The sequence below is a fragment of the Pongo pygmaeus genome, chromosome 22 (genome assembly GCF_028885625.2).
Source record: "Pongo pygmaeus isolate AG05252 chromosome 22, NHGRI_mPonPyg2-v2.0_pri, whole genome shotgun sequence".
Classification (NCBI taxonomy): Eukaryota; Metazoa; Chordata; class Mammalia; order Primates; family Hominidae; genus Pongo; species Pongo pygmaeus.
Window position 1 is genome coordinate 56,726,906 of NC_072395.2, and position 25,440 is coordinate 56,752,345.

Here is a 25,440-nt window from a genome sequence, read left to right on the forward strand (position 1 = left end):
AGAAGTTTGAGATCAGCCTGGCCAACGTGGTGAAACCCCATCTCTACTAAAAACACAAAAATCAGCCAGAAATTGCTTGAATCCTGGAGGTGGAGGTTGCAGTGAGCCAAGATCGTGCCACTGCACTCCAGCCTGGGCAACAGAGCGAAACTCTGTCTCAACAACAACAAAAAGAACTAATTCAGATTCTAAAACCAGTTGCTAAATGTTTCCTAACTTTTTTTTTTTTTTTTTTTTTTAGACAGAGTTTCAAAGTCGGTAGCCCAGGCTGGAGTGCAGTGGCATGATCTTGGCTCACTGCAACCTCCGCCTCCTGTGTTCAAGCAATTCTCTTGCCTCAGCCTCCTGAGTAGCTGGGATTACAGGTGCTCGCCACCACACCCAGCTAATTTTTGTATTTTTAGTAAAGATGGGGTTTCACCATGTTGGCCAGGATGGTCTCGAACTCCTGACCTCAGGTGATCCACCTGCTTTGGCCTCCCCAAGTATTGGTTGGGATTACAGGCATGAGCCACCACTCCCAGCCTTTTCAACTTTTTATGAAAAATCTCCTACATAGAAAATGTCAGAAGATAGGTCAATGAAGACCTGTATTCCTGCCTGTAGACGCCACAATTCTAATTTTTTGAGACGGAGTCTCACTCTGTCGCCCAGGCTGGAGTGCAGCGCGATCTCGGCTCACTGCAACCTCCGCCTCCCGGATTCAAGCAATTCTCCTGCCTCAGCCTCCTGAGTAGCTGGGATTACAGGCATGAGCCACCACGCCTGGCTAATTTTTGTATTTTTAGTAGAGACAGGGTTTCACCATGTTGGTCAGGCTAGTCTCAAACTCCTGACCTCGTGATCCACCCGCCTCAGCCTCCCAAAGTGCTGGAATTACAGGCGTGAGCCACCGCGTCCGGCACACCCCTGGTTTTAAAAATAAAGTTTCGAGCCGAGAGTGGTGGCGCCCGTGGTCCCAGCTCCTCGGGAGGCTGAGGCTGGGGGATCCCTGGAGCCCGCGAGGCAGAGGCTGCAGTGAGCCGAGATCGCGCCTTGCACTCCAGCCTGGGTAACAGAGCGAGACTCTGTCTCAGGAAAAAAATACAAGTGGGGTTATAAATAAAATGAGATTAAAAAACAACAGATCTTTGCCTCACAATCCAGACCAACCGCAGCCCCAGCGAGGCGCAGGCGCAGGCGCAGGCGCGCTCTCAATGGTTCCGCGCATGCGCACAGGCAGGGAGCGCGCGCCCTCTCGGTAGCCTTCGGCTTCCGGGGGCTGCAGTTGCGCGGCTCGGCCACTGCGTGGCGGTGGCGTGCGCCTGGGTGTTGTCGCGGGCTGTGACGTCACGCCACGCGCCGGGGCCAGGAGGAAGCGGGCGCAGGAGGTGCGTGCTCAGTGTGCTGGGCACCAGGAGACTCCGGGACAGGGGTCTTGGCCGTCGGCGTCATGGTTTCGCGCGTGCAGCTCCCGCCTGAGATCCAGCTGGCTCAGCGCCTGGCGGGGAATGAGCAGGTGACCCGGGACCGGGCGGTGAGGAAGCTCCGGAAATACATCGTCGCCAGGACTCAGCGGGCCGCAGGTTGGCGGGGGTCTGGGCGGCTGGCGTCTCGGGGGCCGGCTGGGCTGGTGCGGGTGTGGGCGGCGGCGGCCGGAGCTGGGGGCCCTCCGAGCTCTGTGGAACCTCCACGTGGCCGGGCCGGGCAGGCGGGGCCCACGGGCCTGTTCCCGCTGTTACCGGCCCCACGGCCCCCGCCACCGCTTTCCCTCGTGGTGCAGTGACTTCTGGTCACTCTGCGAGAACGCTCCTCCCCAGCCCCCTAACCCCTTTCCTAGCTCAGACGTCCCCTCCCTCCAGTAGACCATGTACTCCTGCTGCCCTGCTGTTTGGGCACCCAGGATTTTTCCCTCATGGCAGCATTTCCCACTGTTTGCAGTTTTCTGTTTGCGTTAATTATTGGATTGTTTTCCGATTTCCACTCGAGGTACTTCTCTGAGGGCCGAGAATCTACTTCTTGTTCATGGTACCCGGTGGTTCTGCGAGCGTGGTCCCCCATCAGCAGTAGCATTCCCTGGACATTTGTTAGAAATACACGTTCTATGCCAGGCGCAGTGGCCCAAGCCTGTAATCTCAGCTACTTGGGATGTCGATGTGGGAGGATCACAGAAGCCCAGGAGTCCAGCCTGGGCAACATAGCAAGACTCCATTTCCATCGCAAAAGAAAAGAAAGAAATGCAAGTTCTAGGATCCCAGCCCTGCCAAATCAGGACTAGCATCTGCTTTATGAAGCTGTTCAAGTGATTCTGCTCCCCACACTCAGCCTGAGAACCACTGCTACAGGAACAGGTTGCCAGACACATAGGACTTCAGTGAATGTCAACTGAATAATGTTTTAAATTAAAATTTTTTTTTTATTTTTCTGAGTGAGACAGACCTCACTGTCATCCATGGTGGAGGAGTGCATTGGCACGATTACAGCTCACTGCAGCCTCTACCTCCCAGGCTTAAGTGAGCCTCCCATCTCAGCCTCCCCAATAGCTGGGACTACTGGCACCGTGCCACCAGGCCAGCTAAGATTTGTATTTTTTGTACAAATTGGGGTCTTCCTATGTTGCCCAGACTGGTCTTGAACTCCTGGCCTCAAGTGATCCTGCCTCAGCACTCAATTCCAAAGTGCTGGGAGTACAGGCATGAGCCACTGCACCTGGCCTGAGTAATTTCTGTTTCTCTCGTAGTCTGAATGCCTGAGTTCGCTTTCTTCTTTTAGTATTTGAGATATATTACAGAAAAGTGCAGAAGCCCTCAGTGTAATGCTGGATGAATTATCACCAACAGATTAACCTTGCGGCCACTGGCCAGCTTAGGAAACCGTCAAGGTTCGCAATTTTGAATTTCCAAAATGGAGTATGGTGCCTGATACCTTGTAGATTCTCAGTCAGTTTTACTGTGTGCGTGAAGTGGCAGTTACCTGGAGGAGCTGCATAGCCACAGGCACGGCAGGTTCTGGGTTAGAAGGATTGTTTGAAGGGGAGGGTCAGATTCTGCCCCCCAGTTGCCTTTACCGTAAGTGGGACTTTGGTCTCATTCAGGCAGTCACGTTTCTGTGGCTTCCTTTCTGGCACTCGAAGGTGTGGGGTTCATTTGGTACAAATGTTGCTGTTTTGATGCAGGTGGTTTTACGCACGATGAGCTGCTGAAGGTGTGGAAAGGACTGTTTTATTGCATGTGGATGCAGGACAAGCCACTCCTCCAGGTGAGTGGGGGGAGCAGCAGAGAAGGTACAGAAGCAGCGGGGGAGGATGGATGGGCATCTGGTCAACCCAGTTTTTTTTTTTTTTTTTTAAGTCGGAGTTTCGCTCTTGTTGCCCAGGCTGGAGTGCAGTGGCGCAATCTCGGCATACTGCAACCTCCGCCTTCCGGTTTCAAGCAATTCTCCTGCCTCAGCCTCCCGAGTAGCTGGGAGTACAGGTACCTGCCACCATGCCCGGCTAATTTTTTGTATTTTTAGTAGAGACGGAGTTTCATCACGTTGGTCAGGCTGGTCTTGAACTCCTGACTTCATGATCGCCCGCCTCGGCCTCCCAAAGTGCTGGGATTACAGGCGTGAGCCACTGCGCCCGGCCTGGTCGACCCAGTTTTAATATGGCCGGAGACCCTGGGGAGGTTGTATAGCCTTGATGCTTGGTTCTGCATGGCTGGTGGGCCGGGGCCTTTGTTAGGTGAGTCTTACACTTGCTGAGATGCTGATGTGACTGAGCTGTGCACCGCAGCAGCACTGGCATGGGTGAAAACTGGGTTTTGTGTTTGTCCTGGGTTGCAAACAAGTGCTGAAATAGTGGAAACCAAGGGGCGGAATTCAAGTCTCCTGAGACAAGGACTTCTCCCGCTAGCCTTTTTCAAACATTGTTTCTCAAATTGTGAATTTTGTGCTCTCCTTCAGAATCTCCTGGGTGGTGAGGGTACTTAGTTAAATTCAAGTTCTTGGGCCCTATTCCATGCCCATTGAATTATCAAGGGGAGGCTATGAAATGTCGCTTAGCGAGTACCCTGGGCAATGCCTGGCGCGGTGATGTAGGCAGATAGCGAGTGATCTATGGGGTCTCACAGCCCTCCTCCTCCTGATGGTTAGGGGGCTGTGAGTCCCAAGGCTCCCTTCCGCTCTCCCATGTTCCTCTTTAACCGTGACTCTGTGGCTTAGGGCACAGCCCTGTCAGGAGGGCAGTGCCTGCCGTGGTTGTGTGAGAGGCTGTTGACCCCGGCTGTAGAGGGGTCTTTGGGAGCAGGGGTGAAACCTCCAGTCCACTGAGCTGAGACCCCCTGGAAGCCGACTCTCTGTGATGAGTGAGTGAGTGAGTGGGTGGTTGTGTGTGTGTCATTGTGAGAGCCTGCTGCTTCAGGGGCTGAGGGCGTTTTTGTTGTTTCCTACGCAGGAAGAATTAGGAAGGACCATTTCCCAGCTCGTTCATGCTTTTCAGAACACGGAGGCCCGTAAGTATGCTCTGCCATAGTTGGGGACATTTGTAGATGTCAGAACCTCTGAGCATCAGAGCCACCAGACCCAGGAGGTTTGTGTTCTCAAATCCAGAGTAAGGAATACCTAAGGGCAAGAGAGCACCAGCTGGTGTCTGTGGGTGCTTAGCATGTATGAAATGCTGGTGTAAGTATTCAACGTGGATTAGCTCATTTACCCAAAACACTATTTCGAGTCTAATGGGCTAGTATCTTACACTTTAAAAATAAAGTGAAAAGCCAGGATAATGTCACCAAGAGATTTGACTGAATTCCACCTGATGGTCCTGAGGTTCCTGCGGTTGATTTTTCTGACTCCTCTGTTCTCTGGTGACCGGAGTTGAGAAGTTCTTACCCTGCCTGTCTGTGGGACTCACTTGAGGAGCCTCTAAAAATCCTGATGTCCAGATCCTGGTCCAGCAAAACCCAGTTCTGGGGGTAGGGCCTGGGCATCAGCATTTTTATCTATAAATAAGTAAAGAAAGCGTTCCTCCACGTTCTCACCTCACTTCCCAGGGTGGCTTCGTGCTCCTCAGTGGTTCTCTTCTGGCTTATTCCTCCTCCAGAGCACCTGTTCCTTCAGGCCTTCTGGCAGACCATGAATCGCGAGTGGACGGGCATTGACAGGCTGCGCCTGGATAAATTCTACATGGTGAGACAGCCACCAGGGCACTGGTGGGCGGGGGCAGCGTAAGTCTCAGTGCCTGGCCAAGCAGAGACAGGCGGCGCCTGGGCAGGGAGGCAACCTGAGGCAGTGCGACCCTGAAGCCAGAGGTGGGAGGTGGAGCCGAGACTCCGGGCGGTCCCTGACCAGGGCTCTGCAGCATTGTCCAGTCTCTGAGGGTCATTGAATGGGCAAGGAATTCGACCCTTAAAACACCACACAGACTTTTGGTTCAGAGAAGGAAAGTGATGATTGCTCTCCTGGTGAGAGTCGATGGTGACACCGTTGTTACCTTGTCGAAGAGGCAGAGTGAGTCTGGAGGCGCAGCAGAGGGGCTGCGGTCACGCCCTAGCGTGAGCCCTGGAGTGCTTAGCCTGCGAGGCTGGGATGGATGGTCACGGTGCGGGACTTCCTTTCCCTCCTTCCTCATTGTATCCCCATTCAGGGTACTGATTTGCCCTGAGAATACAGGGAGACACTGGGGTTTAGAGGTGCAGCGTGTTGCTGCCCGAACCTGCTTCTCTCCTTCCCTCCTTCCCTCTTGTTGAACCGCGAGGTCTCGTTACTAAGGTGGTGGTCATTGTAACCTTAGAGCAGGCCTGAGATACCGGGACATTGTCACTGTGTAGGAGTTGGTCACCCAGTGGGGACACTGAAAGGGGCCGTGTCCGAGCCTCACTGAGGACAGATGTTGATCTGCCACTCTGGCTTCAGTGTCCAGCTCAGATTCGGGCCAGGACTGTGCGGAGAGCGCATATACCAGTATAGAGTATATACACCAGTATAGAATATATACACCAGTATAGAGTATATACACCAGTATAGAGTATATACACCAGTATAGAGTATATACACCAGTATAGAGTATATACACCAGTGATTCTAGAAGTGGAGACCAGGGTGAGACAGGCCTGGAGCTCAAGAAGGAAGGAGGCTCCGGGGCAGGCCAGGGGCCCCGCCATGCACTCGGACAGAGTGCAGACTCTTAGGGACAATGGGGCTCTGCAGGGAGGCCACCCTGCTGTTTTGCTGAGATGTGGCTGCTGGGTCCTTTGATGGATGCGTTCTGCTGCTTTCCATGGCTCTTTTCTGGGTGCCCCTTGTGTGGCTGAGTCCGGCAGCACAGCCTTGCGTCAGGGCCGGCCTCGGTGGCACTGCAGGGTGGCGTGGGGGATAGGCCTCCCGTGTCCGCAAGAACAGTGTCCGGGCTGCTGGGCTGTGCTCTGTCATCGAGGCTTCTGGGGGTCCGCGTGTCCTCTGCTGCTATTGATTGCAGCTGAGACCCCACTCTGGGCGTGTGGACATGCTGGGTCAGTAGCCTAAAGTGGGGACAACTGCAGAAGGGTGTTGAGCCACATGGAGGGAAATGGCATTGTGGGGCAGATCTGGAGCTTGATTCATGGGTGAGGCTTGGCGGGAGGGCCTTTGCTGTGTAGCAGACCGCAGAGGAAGTGAGCTACGTTCTCCCCGTTGGGGAGAGGTTGGTGAGGACCAGCCGTGTTTCAGACCCGGTTTTGCAGAGGGCTCCACCGCCCGTGGGGGTAGCCGTGCCTCTTTCCTGGTTCTCCCTTATGAATTGGACTGTTCTGTTTCAGCCCCGGTTTATGGACTGGAGTCGTAGGACTGTCCCCTATTCCTCCCCGCCTCCCATGCACCTGCTTCCTGCCAGCTGGGGCCTTGGATCCGGGGAGAGGGCGCGTTCTCAGCCCAGGGTTCTGAGGGCTTGGTGGTGTGTCCTCCAGCGTCTGTCTGTCAGCAGCTCTGGGGGCCGGCTGTGTGCCTGGTTCCGGCAGAGGTGACCACGGCCATGGCTTTATCCTGCAGCGGATCGTGGTACATGGGGAAGGGTGGTCTGGTGAAGTAGGGCTGGGCTTCTGCTAACACGAACCTCCTTCTGTGTCAAAGCTCATGCGGATGGTCCTGAACGAGTCCTTGAAGGTTCTGAAGATGCAAGGCTGGGAAGAAAGGTGGGTGCGCGGCAGGCCTGCTCTGGGGGGATCCCTGTTCTTGGGACCACAGTCATGTGTTTGTCATTTGATTCTTTGTCATAAGGAGATGTCAGCCTTTGTATTAATGTGTGCCCCCAATCGTGCTTAGAGAGAAGATATTTTTTAAAGTAAAAATCAGTTTGTGTGTTTGTGGAAATGATGCCATTTATCCTCAGGCTTGGAGGCCAGTTCTCACTGGGAGTCAGAAGGGAGTTTTTTAATGAAAGGGTGTCCAGCCAAGGAGCTTCTTATAAAAACACGGCATGTTCCGCTCCATTAGCAATGCTTTTTGTTTTTTTGAAATAGGTCTCACTGTTGCCTAGGCTGGAGTGCAGTGGCGTGATCTTGGCTCAACTACAGCCTTGACATCCTGGGCTCAAGTGATCCTCCTGCCTCAGCCTCCCGACTGGCTGGGACTGCAGATGTGCACCACCAGGCCCACGTAATTTTTGTATCTTTTTTTGATAGAGATGAGTTCTGTCCTGTTGCCCAGGCTGGTCTCAAACTCTTGGGCTCAAACAATCTGCCTGCCTAGGCCTCCCAAAGTTGTAAGCAATGTTAATTGCTCCTAATTCTAAAAATATGTGAATTGGCCGGGCGTGGTGGCTCACATCTGTAATCGCAGCACTTTGGGAGGCCGAGGCGGGCAGATCACTAGGTCAAGAGATCGAGACCATCCTGGTCACCATGGTGAAACCCTGTCTGTACTAAAAATACAAAAATTAGATAAATGCATAAAAAAGAATTAGGCTGGTTATGGTGGGGCAAGGGGATCTCTTGAGCCCAGGAGTTTGAGGCTGCAGTGATCCGTGACTGAGCCACTGCACTGTAGCCTAGGCGATAGAATGAGATTCTGGTTTTTTTTTTTTTTAAAGGATCAGCAGGAATTGGACTGTGGTTGCTGAGTTTCTCCAGGTTTGAGTTGCATAGGTGATTTTGCATTTAGGGCAGCGGTGCCTCTGGGTTGGAGGGATTTTTGTTCTTGAGTTCCCTGGCAGGACTCGGATGCTAGGAGTCTCATTCATTCTAGGCCTTAGCATTGTGGATTACCCCATAGGGGTCTCATGGCTTAAGCTGAATTAAATGTTAAAGGGATGATTTTACTTTTGTTAACTTTTTTTGGCTTATTATTACAAGAGTATTTTTCTTCCCTGTAACTGATAATTTAGTACAGGAATCATTTGGAAGACCTCGGTGCCTTCCCCCAATGCCTGCAGTCCCAGTGCTGACAGTGGGGTCCGCTCTTCCCGCCCTCTTGGATCTCCTGCAGGCATAACCAGGCTGTCATTAATATCCATGCCATTGCCACTGGCCTGGGAAGTCGGTCCCTCGCATCTGTGTGTCTTCCTCTTGGTCTCAGCACCTGTTCTTGCCTCTGTCTCCTTTTTCCTGAGCCTTAGAGAGCATCACTTTTCCTTTCCATCACCAGTGATTCTCCAGCCTTGCTATGGAGCTTCCTAAGGATCACACAGTTTACAGATCCGAGTTAGGCAGCTGCATCGTTAAGCACCCCAGGAGGTCCAGATGCATGTAGATGCTACAGATTATTCTCTGGGGCTGTCTAGTCTTCAGATCCAGGGCCTGTGATGCCATCAAACCCACCTGCCAGGGAGAGCTCCGGTGGACGTCATAGATGGAATGCGCCGTGCGGCAGGGCCTGGGAAGCCAGCAGGTGGCTCATGGTCCTCAGCCCCTTTCTGGGCCTCCACCTTCCTTTCTCTGCCTGTGCTGTCCTGACGTGTTTTCCCCAGCGGTACCCAGTGGAGACAGTGGAGAGGAACACCAGGCAGGGTATCTCATCTCAGCCAAGCCTTTCTCTCTGCTAGCAATCTTGAGGACAGAGAGAAGGCCTGTCTGAATGTTTACACGCGCTGCATTTTGTAGCTGACATGCAAACTCAGGCCATATGTTCTGGTGCTGGTGCTGGTCACATAACTCCCTAATTGCAAGACTGCTTTGCGCTGGAGGAGACCCAGGATCGTTGATATCATCTGCGCGGACGTGAAGGCTGGCATGTTTGCAGACAGTGGCGCCTGCCCGCACTTAGGTTCCCATCAGAGCGTGTAACTGTGGGAGAGTGGGGGGCACGGCTGTCTTGGGGCTTGTCGAGGCTGCCTGTCATATTTGCTTTTTCTTTCCTCAGACAGATCGAGGAGCTGCTAGAGCTGCTGGTGACCGAGATCCTGCACCCCAGCAGCCAGGCCCCCCACGGGGTGAAGAGCCACTTCATCGAGATCTTCCTGGAGGAGCTGACCAAAGTGGGCGCCGAGGAGGTGAGGCTGGGCTCCGACGGGGCGGTGGAGCTGGGCGTTTGTGGACGAGGAACTGAGCTCCCGCTGGCTTTCCCCATAGCTTACGGCAGACCAGAACCTGAAGTTCATCGACCCCTTCTGCAGAATTGCTGCCCGGACCAAGGAGTAAGTGGTGGGTGGCCTGATCAGGCCCGACTCCTTCACTGAGTTCTTCCCATGGGGCTGCTGTTGTGGGGGTGCTGCTCCCTCAAGGGATGAATCTGTCTCAGAATGGCCGCTGGCCGTGTGGGTGGGGAGAGGTTGCAGGGGAGTCGGCGGTTTCTGCTTGGGAATCCAGCATAACGGGCCTGCTTGCTGGCCTCTGCTCTGTCCATCAGTTCCTTGGTTTTGAACAGCATCACTCGAGGCATCTTTGAGACGATTGTGGAGCAAGCCCCGCTTGCCATTGAAGACCTCCTGAATGAACTGGACACACAGGATGAGGAGGCGGCGTCGGACAGTGATGAGTCCTCTGAGGGCGGTGAGCGCGGAGATGCGCTGTCCCAGAAGAGGTCTGAGAAGCCGCCCACAGGTGGGGGTCACAGTGCGCCTGGCTTCTCCTCGGAGCTTGTCATGGGCTGAGCCAGTGCGGTCTCCTGCTGGGTTGCTCCTGCCATCTCCTGCCTGGTCCCCTTGTCTCTGCCCCTCCCCACAGTCCATCCTCAGCATAGAAGCCAGAGTGACTTCTGTGGGCACCAAGCACACGTCGTTTCCCCTCAACCCCCCAGCCTCTGGTGTGCTCCACGCCCTCTCCGGACCCCTGGACTCCTCGTCTAACCCATGCCTCTGGCTCAGTTGGCCCCCTGGACTCGTTCCTGCCTTGGTGCCGAGTCTCCCCGTCCCTCCCACCGTCTGTCCCCCCATCACTCTCTGGGGCTGGACTCTTTCAGCCTCCTGGCCTCTCCCAGCCCCCCACGCAGTCCTCCCCATAGCATCACTCTGTGGCACGGGATATAAATCACTTGCTCCTCATGTTCCTTGTTCCTGGCCCGTCTCCCCAGAGGACAGCAAGCTCTGTCCAGACTGACTGTGACTGGGTTCAGGCCTGAGACCTCAGGGCACCTGACTGCTCTGTGTGCAGTGTGTGTGAGGGGCAGGTCTACTCACCCGCCCCTCACTGCCTGCCAGAGGCCTCTGGGGGGGTCCAGCCTGGCCCGTTTTTTGGTTCGATGCTGTACTCATTGTCCGAGCCTGCTGGGTGGTCTGAGCTCTAAGTGTGGCATCCTGGTGCTGTGGAGGGCGTGTCTTTGACCATGCTTAGGACCCCAGTGTGCCCCAACTCAGTGCTGTGGCCGCTGTGCCCCTTGGCTTCCTAATCAGAAGACCCCTCCCCACCGCCCCCAGCACTTGGCCCGGCCACGCTGTACGCTTCTCCCCGGTCTCTGCCTTGTCCTTCTCTCTCAGTAGCCAAGGCTCCTGGCAGGTCTGCCAGTGCCTGCTGCTGGCCCCCGGCTGCCACCTCCAGAGCAGACCCTTGTCACATGCTGCTCCACAGCTGCCTGTTGCCCAGAAACCTTTCTTCTGCAGACAGTGCCATCAAAGCCCCAAATGCCCAGCCTAGCTCGAGCGCCCAACCGAAACATCAGCTCCCACAGCTTCTGGATCAGGCCACCCTGAGGCTGGACTGAGCTGCCCCTCCTCACTTCTGGAACTTTTGACAACGGCCTTTATTGCCCAAGATGCCAGCTTGTAGTCAGCCACTCAGGGCTGTATAGGCACCTGTGCCCTGGGACGTCTTTTTTCCTTTCCAGGCCTGAGGTGGCATCTCTCATCCTGTCCATACGAGATTAGAGGTCACGTGGCACCTAGTATCTGCCTTGAGCTGCGGGCTTTCCCAAGCCTGTGCCCATGTTCTGACCAGGGTGCAGGGTGGGCTCTCCGTTCCCGGGTGTTTCCCGCCTGTGCCCGCGCTCCGACCAGGGTGCACGGAGTGGGCTCTCCGTTCCTGGGTGTTTCCCGCCTGTGCCCAGGCTCTGACCAGGGTGCACGGAGCAGGCTCTCCGTTCCTGGGTGTTTCCCGCCTGTGCCCAGGCTCTGACCAGGGTGCACGGAGTGGGCTCTCCGTTCCTGGGTGTTTCCCGCCTGTGCCTGCTCTCCGACCAGGGTGCACGGAGCGGATTCTCTGTTCCTGGGTGTTTGGGGCTGGCACACGTTGGGCACAGGTAGGGTTCACGGGGTCCCTTTTGTTACAGGCTCCATCTGCAGGGCTGAACCTGAGGCTGGTGAGGAGCAGGCAGGTGATGACAGGGACAGTGGCGGCCCCGTCCTCCAGGTGGGTGCCCTGGGCTCGTGGCTGCGCCCTCAGCCTTTGCCCCCCTGTGCTGCCGCTTGCTCTGGAAGAGGAGGGGGGCGTTAGGAGGGAGGATGGCAGCCGTCGGCATGGACAGTTACCCGGACGGGAGTTAGCTTTGAAGGAGGGATGGGTGCCCCAACCCTGCCTGCCTGTAGATGAGTGGGATCATTGAGAGTGGGGCTGGGGCCTGAGAGAGTGGGGCTGGGGCCTGGGAGGGTGGGCTCAGGCAGAACTGCATTATCCAGGGCTGGCCTCACCTCACGCTGTCCTCTTGACTCACACATGGGCAGCCCCCCAGATTTCCTGCGGCCCCCTCGTTGGGTGCTGGTCTGGAATGAGATGGCATGTGCCAAGTGGCTGGGCTGTGGGTCCCAGCGAGGAGTCCACTCAGCCAGTGGGGTCTGACTTCAGGCAAATTGGAAACTTAAATGTTTTAAGTTTTAAATATGATTATCTGCAGACTGAATAAAATTTGGCTATCTTGGGTTAAAATTGATCAAATTAACTTACTTTCTTCGTGCTTGTCTGTGTGTGGCTCCTAGAGTTGTAAAGCTGCAGGCAGGCAGCTGGCGGGCGTGTGCCCTGCAGTGTGCGCCCCGCAGTGTGCATCTTGCAGAGTGTGCCCCGCAGTGCGTGCCCCACAGTGCGCCCGCAGCATGTGTGATGCCCGCCGTGCTGTAGAGTTGGCGGAGCTGCAAGGCCCTCAGTGAGAGTGGGCTGTGTTCTTGTGAGCCGAGTGGAGAACCTGCAAGTGGGACCAAGTTCTGTCTTGGTCTCAGGGGTTCCACGTTCTCGGAGCATGCAGAGCGTGACTGACCTTGCCTCTGTGACGTCTCTCTTTTGAAACAGTTTGACTACGAGGCAGTTGCTAACAGACTGTTTGAAATGGCCAGCCGCCAGAGCACCCCGTCTCAGAACAGAAAGCGTCTCTACAAAGTGATCCGGAAGTGAGTGTCTGAGGGCGCTGCGTCCTCCCTGTTGCCGTTGGAGTTGCCCTTTCCTCCTCAGATCTGGGTGCCTTCGCCTTGTCCTGGGCCCTTCCGCAGCCCCCGGGGTGATCCCCGCTAGGACCCTGAGACCCATCCACAGCCCCTGGGGTTCCCTTGGCTAGGACCCTGCAGCCGCTCTAGCTGGAGCCTCCTCCTGCGGAAGCCGCAGCCGTGGTAAGTGGGTATCTGTCTTACTCTTTCAGGCTACAGGACCTGGCAGGAGGTGAGGACCGGCCGGGCACTGACAGTGGCACCACCTTGGAGGTGGAGCTCCGTCCTCGTGGGAGTGGATTGGTTCCAGGGGTCTCATAGCACGTGGAGTCTCTTTGCAGAGAGGCCTGGTGGTGGTTCTGGGGGACAGGGAGGCAGGGCGTGGGGTTCCACAGCTCTCGTTTTTGTGGTTTTTGCTGAGTGGTTCTCAGACTTGAGTGTCCATTGGAGTGCCCCGGAGCCTGAGAGACGGGGTGCTGGCCTCAGGGGCTCCCAAGCACTGACCGCAGTGCTGCTACTGGTCTGTTGTGCAGCACACGTCTGTTCATGGCAGCGTGTGGCAGATGGAACTGGCATAGGTTATCGGAAGGACGGTTTCCTAGTGGGGTTGATGGTTAGAGACATAAGCGTTTCCCCCGGTGTTTCCTTATGAAAAGTTTCAGACCTGCAGCTCAGTTGGAAGGATTTTATAGTGGAGGTCTGCATGTCCCCGCCGGGCTCCAGCATCGGCACTTCCTGTCCTTGTGTTAAGCTCCTCTATCCCAGCGTCACACCCCCTGCATCCACCAGCGGGCGTGTCATCAGCTGTAGTCCAGGGTTTGGTTTTTTTATTTTTTATTTTTTGAGATGGTGTCTCGCTCCGTTGCCCGGGATGGAGTGCAGTGGTGTGATTCAGCTCACTGCAGCCTCGATCTCCTGGTCTCAAGCGATCCCTTCCACCTCCGCCTCCCAGTCGCTGGGACCACAGCTGCACGCCACCATGCCGGCTAATTGTTTTATATTTTGTAGAGACAGGGTTTCGCTGTGTGGCCAGGCTGGTAGTCTGGGGTTTTTAGGACAGTGCGCGTCAGTGAGGTGCATGAGGATTGTGTGCATCTGGCAGGTTTTGATGCAGAAAGTTGCCTTGTGCCGCCAGCATGGGCATTTTAGGCTGTAGACTTTGGTGTACAGGTTGAGCGTCTCTAATCCGAAACCCCAAATCCAAAATGCTGCCAATCCAAAGCTGAGTGCTGACAGGAAGCTCCAGGGAAATGCTCGTCGGAACGTTTTGTGTTTGGGATTTTCAGATTAGGGATGTTGAACTGGTGAATATGATGCAGACGTTCCGAAACAATCTGACATTCAAAGCACTGCTGGTCCCAAGCGTTTGGGTTCATGAATGCTCTACCTGTGTCCTGGATGCTCCAGGAACTGGCTTTTCCAGATGGGCTTGGGTCTGAGCTGTTTTGTTTCAGCTGTGGTGGGTACTGAATACACTGCTCCTGGGCGTTAGAACAGGGCACTTTCTCACACACGTTGTTGGGAGGTGGTGCTGGGTGGGGCCTGCTGGAAGCAGCGAGCCTCAAACCATAAGCCCCCAGCCCCCGAGAGCCCCCTGACTTCTGCCCTGGTTCTCAGGCATTTTCCCTGAGGACGAGATCCCAGAGAAGGCCTGCAGGCGTCTGCTTGAAGGGAGGCGGCAGAAGAAGACGAAGAAGCAGAAGCATCTGCTCAGGTTGCAGCGGGAGAGAGGTAGGACTAGGGGGTGTGTTAGTCATGGAGCTGACGTCCTCACCTGCTTGCTTGTCCCCTGGATGGGGGTCACCTGCAGTGTCTCCCCCTGAAGCATGAGTGCCGAGTCCCCCGTCCTAGGTGCTTGCTATCCACACATCGTAGAAATGCCCTGTTCTTGGCATCCCTCCTGTAGGCCTCTTCCCCGCCTCCCCACTCGACTTCCTTGTCTGCAGCTCCCCCCAGCTGTGTGCGCTGCCCTCCCTCCCGGTCTGGAGACGATCCTCCTGGCTGGGCTGCCTCCTCCTGCGCCTCCGTCTTAGATCCAAGCCCCGTCCGCTCCTCTCCCGCACCCTCCAGAGATTCCTGAGTCTCTCCACTTCTTCCCTCTGCTTCTTCCCTCCCCTTCTTCCCTCTGCTTCTTCTCTCCACTTCTTCCCTCCCCTTCTTCCCTCCCCTTCTTCCTTCCACTTCTTCCCCCCACTTCCATCCTTGATTTCAGGGACTGGCTTCCCTCTCGGGCCTCTGGCCACACGAGTGTGGTTGGCATGTGACGCCCTCACCAGGGGCAACCCTGTGTCCGCGGCAGACCACTCAGGGCCTGGAGCTGCCTACCTGCAGTGGAGGGGGTTGAGCACAGTGCCGGGCAGGGCACGGGGCCCATGGCAAGAATGGGGTACATAAGAGGGAGACGATGGCTTTGCCCCACACTGCGAAGCCTTCCCTGTTACTCTCTCCGTGCTAAACTGGCCCCAGGGCCTAGGGATTCACCCCTTCCCTTGCCCAGAGCTCCGTGCCACTAAAGCCATCCATCTCATTTCCCATGGGGCAGTGGCCTCCTCTGCAGCCGGCCCTTGGCTGTGTGAACACTGTCGGCCCTGGCGTTCAGGACCTGGCACTGCCCGGTGTCCTCTTCTTCCACCTCCCCTTCTGCCTTGAGCTCAGTCATGCCTACTCCTCTGTGCCTTTGCTCCTGGGTCTCATGACCCTGTCCTCACGCTGGTCCTTCCGAGGTCAGCCCTCGCTGGGGTCCTGAGCTGTGTGGATGGAGCTTGCCGCCCACACTGGAAACGGGATGTGTCTGGCTGGCTGTTGTGGCCGTGTTGTCCTCCCAGGTCCGTGGTGCTGGCATCCTCAGCCTGAGTTGGAGTAAGTGGAAGGAGCCCACGTTGGCATTCTCTGGCTCATGGGGTCTTGCTGTTTTGTCAGGGAAAGGTGAGAAGGAGCCCCCGAGCCCAGGCATGGAGAGGAAGAGGAGCAGGAGGAGGGGTGTGGGGGCGGACCCCGAGGCACGGGCAGAGGCTGGTGAGCAGCCAGGCACAGCTGAGCGGGCCCTGCTCCGAGATCAGCCCAGGGGCCGTGGCCAGAGAGGGGCTCGCCAGAGAAGGAGGACACCTCGGCCCCTGGCCAGTGCCCGAGCAAAGGCGGCCAATGTCCAGGAGCCGGAGAAGAAGAAGGAACGCAGGGAGTGACGTGGCCGGGCCCAGGACAGGCAGGGAGGGAGGCCAGGCCGCACTTGCACCGAGGGATGAGGCCGACCAGGCTGTTCTGTAGACTCAGGACCGTGGCTCCAGAACTCCTGTGCCAGGCGGAAGGGAAGAGCAGCACTGGAGAGATGAGCCCGTCATTAGGGGCCAGCGTCCCAGGAACCGGACCTTTCCCCAGAGCCTCCGCCTGTGGCTGTGATGACCTTGGGCCAGAAGGTCAAACTCTGAAGACAAACTCCACCTGCAGCAGGACTGGCCACCCCCGCTGTGGGGGGTTCAGAAAATAAAATGCTGCGCGGCCCTTGCCAGGGAAGTGTCGCTTTGGGTGTGTCCTACCGACGTGTGGGAGGTGGCAGGCACCAGCCTCTGAGCAGTGTGGTGGTTTATATTCATGTTTGTGGAAAAATCTTGTAAGACATTTCTCCTTTCACAGAGCCGCCCAGGTGTTAACAGGGCTGTCTGGACGGGGCTCTTTTGCTTCCCCCTCAATCTGAGGTCTGGAGTCGTGCAGTGAATTCAGCTCCAGTAAGGCCCGGATTGCCCGGGGTGAGCGTGTGTGTGGTGGGAAGACCTGGCTTCCGCGAGAGCCTTGTCCCTGGAGGCAGGAGCGCCCCCACCATTGTGGGTACCCGCGGGTCCGCAGGCTGCACCCCTCCTCCCCTCAGCCAGGCCACACTCAGCCTCCTCCCTGCCCCTCTGCCCTTCACGCCTTGGAGCCTATGAGGGAGGTGGCGGGTCCCCACTGTGGCGATGGAGATCTGACAGCCCAGGGCTTTCCACCTGCATGGAACAAGGGCCTATCTGCCGCCAGCGTTGTGGCCACAGCCTGCATAGGTGACAAGGGGCCGCTGCGTTGGGTTTTGCCCGCATGTTCTGTTCCATGGGTGCCCAGCCAGCCAGGCCGTGTGGGATCCAGCGAGAGGCCAGGGCTTGGAGTGGGCCCGGGACCAGGAAGGACCCCCAGGCTGTGGCTGGCATTATGCAGACCCTGGACTGCATCCGGTTCCCCAAAGCCCTGCTGCATTCGAGTGTCCCCCAACCCTGGGCAGCTGGCACCTGGTGATACCTCCTTCAGTCCCACTCAGCTGGGTGGCTGGGGCAGGCTTAGGGCGCAGTTCGGGACCAAGGAGAGGGAAAGCCAGGGCCCCTGTTCTAGGGGTTAGGGTTCTTTCCCCAAAGGAACTTAAAAAGACAAGCATGGCCAGGCACAGTGGCTCACACCTGTAATCCCAGCACTTTGGGAGGCCGAGGTGGCCGGATCACCTGAAGTCAGGAGTTTGAGACCAGCCTGACCAACATGGAGAAACCCCATCTCTACTAAAAATACAAAATTAGCCAGGCGTGGTGGCACATGCCTGTAATCCCGGATACTTGGGAGGCTGAGGCAGGAGAATTGCTTGAACCTGGGAGGCAGAGATTGCGGTGAGCCAAGATCGTGCCACTGCACTCCAGCCTGGGCAACAAGAGTGAAACTCTGTTTCCAAAAAAAAAAATAAAAGACAAGCGCGTCCAACATAAACTGCCGGTGGCGAGCGTCAGGTCTGGGCAGTGTCCCCTGCGCCTGGTCAGTGTTCCCCTGGGCCTGGCCTCTTCACCCCAAGCAGGGCCTGTTGGGAGGAGCCCCTGCAGTTGGAGGCCTTTGGAAGGGAACGGGGTGCATAATAACGCTTTCTTGTTTTTGAAGTTTCTTTGGTCAAAAGCTAAGGAAACAACCAAGCTAACAGAAGTTTCTGGAAAAAAGCAAGTTAGTCATGCCGAATTGCAGTTGTGAAACCAGAAGCCACAGTGACTTTGGATCTTCTTTTATGTGTGTGTTCACAGGGAGGGGTTTTTCACGGCTGCACCGGCACCGTCACGCTCTAGCTGTTTCCAGGCCATGCTGGGTACACATTTCCCCTCTTCAAAATCGTTTTAAATAACCACATTGTTCTTATCACACGAATTACTGAATTCCTCTCCTATTGGTAGTCTCTTTTACTTTGTTTTTTATTTTATTTTTGAGACTGAGTTTTGAGTTGAGTTTTTTTTTTGAGACTGAGTTGTTTTATTTCCCCACATGAATGGTAGTTCCAGCTACTCAGGAGGCCAAGGCGGGAGAAGCACTTGAGCCCAGGAGAGAATCATCGAGAGGTAATTCACAGAGTACAGTTCGCCCAACTGAAGTGTATAATTCGAGTTTTCAGCATATTCAGAGTTGTACAGCCATCACCACAGTCAACTTTAGACCATTTTCAGCCCAAAAGAAATTGGGTATGCCTTAGCCATCGCCCCTCTGTCTCCCCGCCACCTGCACGCATCCTCCCGGCTTCAGGTTCCGGGCCATGTCTGTTCTGGCCATGTGTTACGGGATCACGCGGCACGTGGCCTTTTGCATCTGGCTGTTTCCACGCATCACCGTGGTTCCAGGGCTCATCCACACCATGGATTCTTTCCTTCTTATGGCTGAGTGACATCCCATGGTACAGACAGTGCATTGCGTCTGCCCGTTTGTCCACTGATGGACATTTGGGGTGTTTCTGCCTTTGGCCGTCTTGAGTCACGCTGCTGCGTAAGGATGAGTTTTCAGGGGAGGGATGTTTTCATTCCTCTGGGACAGATGCCTAGGAGTGTTATGGCTGGGTTTTATGCTCACCGTGTCTAGTTGCTTGAAGAACTACTTTCCAGACTTTTCTACAGTGGCTGCATGTGTTGAGTTGAGCCTCGGGGTTGGGCGTTCTGCTATGGCCAGGCTGATGGGATCCCAGGAAGTGACACTTCTCAGGACACTTGGCCCAGCCACTTTGACTTTGTGACCAGGACAGGAAGCACCTGTGGTTCCACTCACCTGCCTGTGGAGTGGGAGTAACAGCACAGGGCTGGGATGAGGATGATGTTGCTTTTTCCTGGAAAAACAATCTCTCAACATTCCAGAAACATTGCGGACACAGAGAGCATTTCTCCCCCGAGCTTTTTGAGAGCATTTCGTGACTTGGTGCCCCAGCACCCTGGATGCTTTGTGGCGCATTTACAGAGACATTCCCTTAACCACAGCACAGCGGTCACGTAGGGAGCTAGAGCTGGGCGTCGTGGCACATGCGTGTAGTCCCAGCTACCCTGGAGGCCAAGGCGGGAGGATCGCTTGGGCCCACGAATTTGAGTGAGCCTGGGAAACATCAAGACCCCGTCTCAAAGCAGGAAAAATCAGGGAATTAGCATGGATACCTCACTGTGTCCAACCCTCGAACCCTCAGTCCTTAGTTGTCTCAGTGAAGTTGTTTACAGCCCCAGGGCTCTGTTCAGATTCTCTCATTTCTCTGAAGAGCTCTAGCTCCTGTGAGGGGAGGGTGGTGTTTAGAAGCGGATCTGGCTGGGCCCTTGCTATTCCGATCTCATTGTTCACAGACGTTCTCAGCTGGCAGAGCTGGGGCAGTGTGTGCACAGCGCATGCCTGTTCTCCACCTGTCCCTCTAGCCCACCCGCCAGCCACCCTCCATCTGTCTAGATTAAGGTCTTCAGAAAAAACAGAACCAATGAATGAGGTATGTGTCTGTCCACTGCAGCTGCGAGAACAAAATAGTAGGGACTGGGCAGCTTAGGCCTGGGAAGGTGAGTTTCCGATCTGGTGGATTCCGAGGGAGTGTCGGCAGGGTTGCTTTTCCTGGGCCCCCTCCTTGGCTTGTGTTAATCGATGGCCACCTTCTCATGGTGTCCTGACCATTTTTTTTTTTTTTTTTTTGGAGAAAAAGTCTCGCTCTGTCACCCAGGCTGGAGTGCAATGGCACCATCTCAGCTCACTGCAACCTCAGCCCCTGAGTACCTGGGATTACAGGTGTGCGCCACCATGTCCAGCTAATTTTTGTATTTTTAGTAGAGATGGGGTTTCACCATGTTGATCAGGCTGGTCTTGAACTCCTGACCTCATGATCCACCTGCCTCAGCCTCCCAAAGTGCTGGGATCACAGGCGTGAGCCACCGCACCCGGCCGTCCTGACCTCTGTTACAAGGATGTCAGGAAGGTTGGACTAGGGCCCAGCCCTGTGGTCTCATTTAACCCTAGTGACGTCCTTAGAGGCCCCATCTCCAGTCACACTGGGAGTTAGGGCTTCAACATGTGCTTGTCGGGGGACACAGTCGTGTCGATAGCAGGTGTGTGTGCATGGTGGTGGCGGAGGGGAGAGTGCCCTGTTCATTGTGAGGAGTCAGCTCACAGGACTGGAGCTGGCAGTTGGGAGTTCTGCAGGGCAGGCGGCCGGCTGGAGACCCCGGAAGGTCCTCAGGGGAGGGGACCCCGGTCTTTTAAGGCCTTGGCCAGGCAGACTGGATGAGGCCCCCTCTGCGGAGGCCCACCTGCTTTCCTCAGTCCACCGATTCAAATCAGCCTCATCCTGGCAACACCCTCAGGAACATCGGGGCGCTCCACCCAAAGCTGGGTACCAGCGTCCGCCGCAGCGTTGGCCGCTCACTGTCTTATCTGCTGCTCGTGCCTGCCCTACTCGTGTTAGGAGTTGACCTCCAGGAGAGGTGGTGCCTCCAGCTGTGATGGACACCCAGGGTGTATTCTAGGGTTTCCCTTCTGTGTTTGAACCTCCCTTTCCTGAAGGAATTCTGGCTTCCATTACCCCCGATACTCATTTCATGCAGAACCGAGGCCAGGAGTGGGTGCTGCACCCCTTCCCGCGTGGGTGCCCTCCTCACCTTCGGCTCTGCCACCCCTGCGGGAACCCTCCTTCCTGGTCACCTGCTTTCACACCCAGCCGCGCCACTCCCTGCGTGGCCCCTGGTTCCTGTGGGGCTCCGACACCAGGACACCCACTCCTCACCCAGCCTGGGCTGCCGTGGCGCCCCGCCCCCACGGTGCAGCTCTGCCCTTGTTGGCCCTATCTGAAGCTCCTGAGGGAGCTTGAGGGAGCTCGAGGGTGCCTGGTGAGCGGGGGTCTCCTGGATGCCCCTCTTCCAAGCTCAGAGACTGACCTGGCAAGTGGCAGTGCCCCACCTCCCCATTTGAAGCCCACAAGGAGGAAGAAAAGAAACTTCTTGAACCAACCACAGAGACCCACGGCCATCCCGAGAGGTGCGGCCACGTGAGCAACAACGCTCCACGCTGGGTGTGGGCGAGGGTCTTCCAGGGACCCTAAGCCTTTTCAAAGAACAACTTGGAGATGTAATTCATGCAGCGTTCAGTTCCCCGTTGTGGGTGCACAGTCGGGCGGCTGTGCACTGCAGCACAGTTCATTTTAGAGCATCTCAGCGCCCCAGAGAGCAAGTCCCTACGCAGGGCCCCCTTTACCTGGAGGTGACTCCGGGGAGGGGCCTGTGGACTCGCAGGGTGGTAAGGCGAGTGTGTGCATGTACAGCTTCCTCCAGCAGCCAAACGGTCTAGAACAAACGTGCTGTGTCCTCGCTGACTTCAGAGCTTCAGTAGCAACCCACGCCACAGCTTCACAGTTGACAGTTGTCACAGGCTCTGCTCGGAGGTGACATTCCGGGGACTGAGCAGCAGCTCTGGAGTGACAGACTTAGAGGGGCCATCTCCGGCCCCCCCCGTTTTTCCTCCTTGCCTTTGTAGCAGTAGATGGAGACCCCAGCTGCAGTCCTGCCAGCCCACACGTGCATAAGGCTCTTCCCTGCAGGCTTTCAGCCAGCCTGGGTCGCCAGAGGTGCCCATTTTCCTGCCTGGCATGGCTGAGAAGAGCCAAGAGACAGTCTTGAACCCCAAGACCTCTCCCTCAGCCAGAATGTTCTCTGCATGAGCTTCTCACGCTCAAATATGATTGTGACCTATAACTTCTCCCGGTAGGCCCTGCGGGCAGTAGAGGCGTTGCACGGGCGAGGGAGGTAAGCAGGGAGCAGCCCCTGGCCAGGGTAGGCCCTGCAGCTGTGGCAGGGGTGAGGGGAGGGGCTGAGAGGTGGACGGCAAGTCAGGCAGTGCCCTGGGTGTTGTGGGGCAGTTCACGCAGGGGTGTGACCTGGCCAGGCAATTTTGGACCCACTTCCTGGCCGTGGGATCGAGGGTGGGTTTGGGGACAGTTCTGCCAGCCGCCCCGGGGTTGGAACTTTGACCCATGTCTCACAGAACTTCCACTGTTGCATATACTGCCTTATAAAGATAGACCGGTAATGGGGACTGTCCCCCCTCATTAGCCCAGAAGTTTCCCCAAAGGGCACAAGACCCCACGCGGTGATGTTGAGGCCTGGACGGTGGTGGTGGATGAAGAAGAGGCCTGGTTTGCAGTTTGTGTGGTGCTGTGGCCTACCAGGAAGAGGGCCCAGGAGTGGGCATCCATGTGCCCAGCCCCCAGCCCGTGTGGTAAGGAGCCGGCCCCACAGCCACAGCCTGGAGTCTGAAAGGGAACATCTCCATCTCTGATGGGAACCTTTTCCCCAAATGGACTCTTCTACTGTGAAGAGAATGGCCAGCACCGCGGTGAGCTGCTCAGAGATTATCCATCCAGGCATCACTTACCTGTACAGAAGGGCTGGTTTTATTTCCTGAACCAGATTCAGCCAGAAGGAGCTGCAGCAGATTGCCTCGGAGTCTTCCCGCAGGGGCCGTCTCCCCAGCGCGCGGCCTCTCCCCTGTGTAGCCTCTCCCCCATGTGACACCTGCGGCCTCCCCCATGTGACCTCTGCCCCGTGTGACCTCTGCCCCGTGTGACCTCTCACCCGCGTGGCCTCTCCCCTGCGTGGCATCACCCGTGGGTTCTCATTGCATGGAGCCCTGGCCCCTTACTGTGGATGAGGGGTAGGGGGAGGATTGGCCGTTGGGTTCTGGGTTCCGCAGTCCACAGAGGGCAGTCTGGCCGTCTCTGTGCCTCCCCCAGGGATGTTGCCGGCCCTTTGTCCCCTTCTGTCACGTCCCCTGTCACCTGCCCTCTAGGACCTGCATGGCTGCAGTCCCACCAGCTGCCTCTGGGGGGTGCCCATGGCCCTGGAATGGGCTTGGGGGAGAATGCGCACCGGGGCCTCTCCAACCCTTTGCTCCAGGCCACTTGCTCCACCCTTTCTTGCTGCCCCGTGTGACCCAGGATCCCTTTGGCGAGGGCCTCGTTCTCTCCCTGAGTGGAGCCTCTGCAGGTGCTTCACGAAGGCTGGCACCCACCTCTACCTGTGTGCCACGGCCTGGGATGGACCCTGCAGCTGTGGCCCTCCTGGCACTATCCCTACCCTGTACCCCGGTGGGTGTGCAGTGGGGACAGGCACCCTGGGATCTTTGGAGGCTCAGCCTCCTCAGCCCTCACCCCCGAGACCCCATTGTAGTGCCTGTGTCCACTCAGGGCTCATCCCAAGTCTGGCCAGAGGTGGGGAGGGGACAGAGGGGGCCACATAGGAGCCTCTACCAGCCCCTTTCTTACCACGGGGTGGGGGCACTTCCTTCCCACAGGGTCTCAGGCTTGCGGGCTCTGCCCAGGCCCCAGAGGGCACTTCTGACCCTTCTCTTTGGAGTCTGCCCTGGAGGGTTCCAGGCCACTCGCTCCACCCCGTCCCTCTTCTGGAGCCTCCCAGCACCTCAGTTCCAACTGTGGGGAAAACAGAACCCTAGGAAGAAACCTCACGGCTGTGGGCAGGGGAGGGCGGCGGGGATCCCCAGCTGCCCCACAGGGACATTGAGTGAAGGCAGAGCCTGGAAGGGAAGTCAGATCCGTGCATGGGTCCCACCTTGTTGGTGTTGGCGTCCCTGAGTGAGCAGCCATCCGCCGCCCCCTGGAAAGAGACCTGGAGAAGCAGCTTCAAGCCTTGGAGCCCCGCCCAGCTGCTAGCAGTCCCTGGGTCACGGTGCGAAGGGGAAGGGCGGGGGCTTGAGGAGGAAAGTGAGAGGATTGTTCCCCGGGGGCCCCTGGAGGGCCAGTCTAGAGGCGCGTTGGGGTGAGGCGGTGCTGGCTGTGCGCCTGTCTGAGATGGACAGAGGGAAGGCGCCCGGGGCTGAGCCCAGGGTCCCCGGTCCAGTCCCTCACTGCTCTGGGGTTTGGTTTCGTCACCTGCACAAAGGGCGGGTCCCGTGCTCTCCGGAGGCCACACGGGGTCTCCCTGAGGCACTGAGTCTGGCTTGTTTCTGGAAACCGAGGCACAGGAGGACGTTGATAACTGGCCTCCCTCTGTCCTCTTTCCCAGGGGTGCAGCTCGTCCGTCCCCATGGTTTCAGATTTGCCCAGCATGTTGCAACAACCACCTGGCACTCAGCTTGCCTGGTGCCGCCTGGCCCCGCAGCCTTTCTTAGGCCTTGCAAGGGTGGCACAGATGGGGAAACTCCATCTGCAGGGGTGTCACCCTGAGGGATGTGTCCGCCACACTCCCTTGACGGTCACGTGGGTCCCGGGAGGGCGCGTGTGACTCTCCCCAGGGTTGCAGCATTGGGGCATTCCGCCAGCCTGGCCCCGTGGGTGCAGAGTGCTGTGGACCCCTCGGCCCTCCCGACCTCGTTTCCCTTTGATGTAGAAGTCTGCATGGCATGAATTCCAGTGACAACGGGCCGGGCCAGGCTCCCTGTGCCCCTGGTACCGCTGCCCAGGGCCGGTCTCTGCAGTCACCCTCCTTCCTTCCTGAAGGCCCCTCCCTCCCTCCTTTGTTCTTCTTTCTTTTCCTGCCTAAATGTTTATCCAGTCCCTCCTGCATTAAATACCCGTGCTGTGCAACAGATGACCTTGAACTTGGTGACTTCACCACCACTGCATGTCAGCGCCCAGCTGTAGACGAGGGTTTGGGAGGCATGGCTGGGCCGGCCCAGGGCTCCCAGGCTGAAGTGGGTGCTGAAGCTGCCAGGCACTGGAGGCTGGGCCTCTCCCACACTCCCTGGCTGTTGGGAGGGTACATTCTTTTTTCTTCCGTGTCTTCTAGAGGATGCACTCTTGGCTGTAGGCCTCCCGTTTCTCTCACGGGCTATTCCTGGGGTTCCCTCAGATCCTGGAGGTGCCCACAGCCCCCTTCCCCGAGGCTCCCCCACCCCTACACTTTGCTTCTTCAGTGCCAGCAGGAGAAATTCTCCCTCATCAGCTTCCTCAGAGAAGGGCTCACCTGGTCAGATCAGGCCCCCGCACTAGGGCGGGCACAGCAGGGCGCACCCCGTGATGCACCCAGAACCCGCCCCCGCAGTCCCTGAGTCCTGGCCGCTGTCCCCAGCCCTACGCCCCTTTCAGAGCTTGAGCCAGGGGCAGCACAGTGGGCAGCTCCTTCCCTCTCCTGTCTCTGGAAAACTCTGCTCTGGGCAGTTTGGCGGAGAGTGAGAGGATTTGAAAACGCTGGTACGTGGCAGGGGCTGGCAGATTCCAGAAGTGGCCCCAGACTCCCTGGACGCCCAGGCCATCTACCTGGTGCCACAGTACCTGATCCCCATGGCCAGGGCATTGGGGAGCCAGGCAGGGGCAGGGGAGGGGCGTTCCAGGTCCTCCCTCCTTGCCTTGACCTACATCCTAGGTGACCCAGCGAGGCCCAGGCCCCCGCCCAGCCTGCCCCGCCTCACAGTCAGGCTTCCATGTTCATCCTCGTCCCCAGCAGCCCCTGGGCCCCCCTGTCACCCTCAGGGCACTGGAGGGCAGGGTCAGGCCAGACCAAGTGTGGGGC

General features: G+C 57.1%; 1 protein-coding gene and 1 pseudogene across 1 annotated transcript; one reads left to right on the plus strand and one right to left on the minus strand.

Annotated features, from left to right (window-relative positions):
- The first annotated feature begins 1,298 nt into the window (after positions 1-1,298).
- RRP1 (ribosomal RNA processing 1) lies at positions 1,299-16,214 on the plus strand. Its single transcript, XM_054468928.2, has 13 exons — positions 1,299-1,565; positions 3,155-3,237; positions 4,415-4,472; positions 5,060-5,145; positions 7,063-7,124; positions 9,289-9,418; positions 9,498-9,562; positions 9,775-9,968; positions 11,629-11,708; positions 12,579-12,676; positions 12,922-12,941; positions 14,327-14,440; positions 15,629-16,214. The coding sequence occupies exons 1-13, from the start codon at positions 1,433-1,435 to the stop codon at positions 15,889-15,891; spliced, it is 1,386 nt and encodes a 461-aa protein (XP_054324903.1). The 5' UTR covers positions 1,299-1,432; the 3' UTR covers positions 15,892-16,214.
- Positions 16,215-23,421: 7,207 nt separating this feature from the next.
- On the minus strand, positions 23,422-24,333 carry LOC129022652 (uncharacterized protein FLJ46757-like; annotated as a pseudogene).
- Positions 24,334-25,440: the final 1,107 nt, after the last annotated feature.

What these genes read in the sequence shown, in the direction of transcription:
- RRP1 (XM_054468928.2), top strand. Translation starts at nt 1,433, where the DNA reads ATGGTTTCGCGCGTGCAGCTCCCGCCTGAGATCCAGCTGGCTCAGCGC. An exon ending in CAGGACTCAGCGGGCCGCAG is followed by an intron (nt 1,566 to 3,154) that starts GTTGGCGGGGGT and finishes GTTTTGATGCAG; the next exon opens with GTGGTTTTACGCACGATGAG. An exon ending in GTCTGAGAAGCCGCCCACAG is followed by an intron (nt 9,969 to 11,628) that starts GTGGGGGTCACA and finishes CTTTTGTTACAG; the next exon opens with GCTCCATCTGCAGGGCTGAA.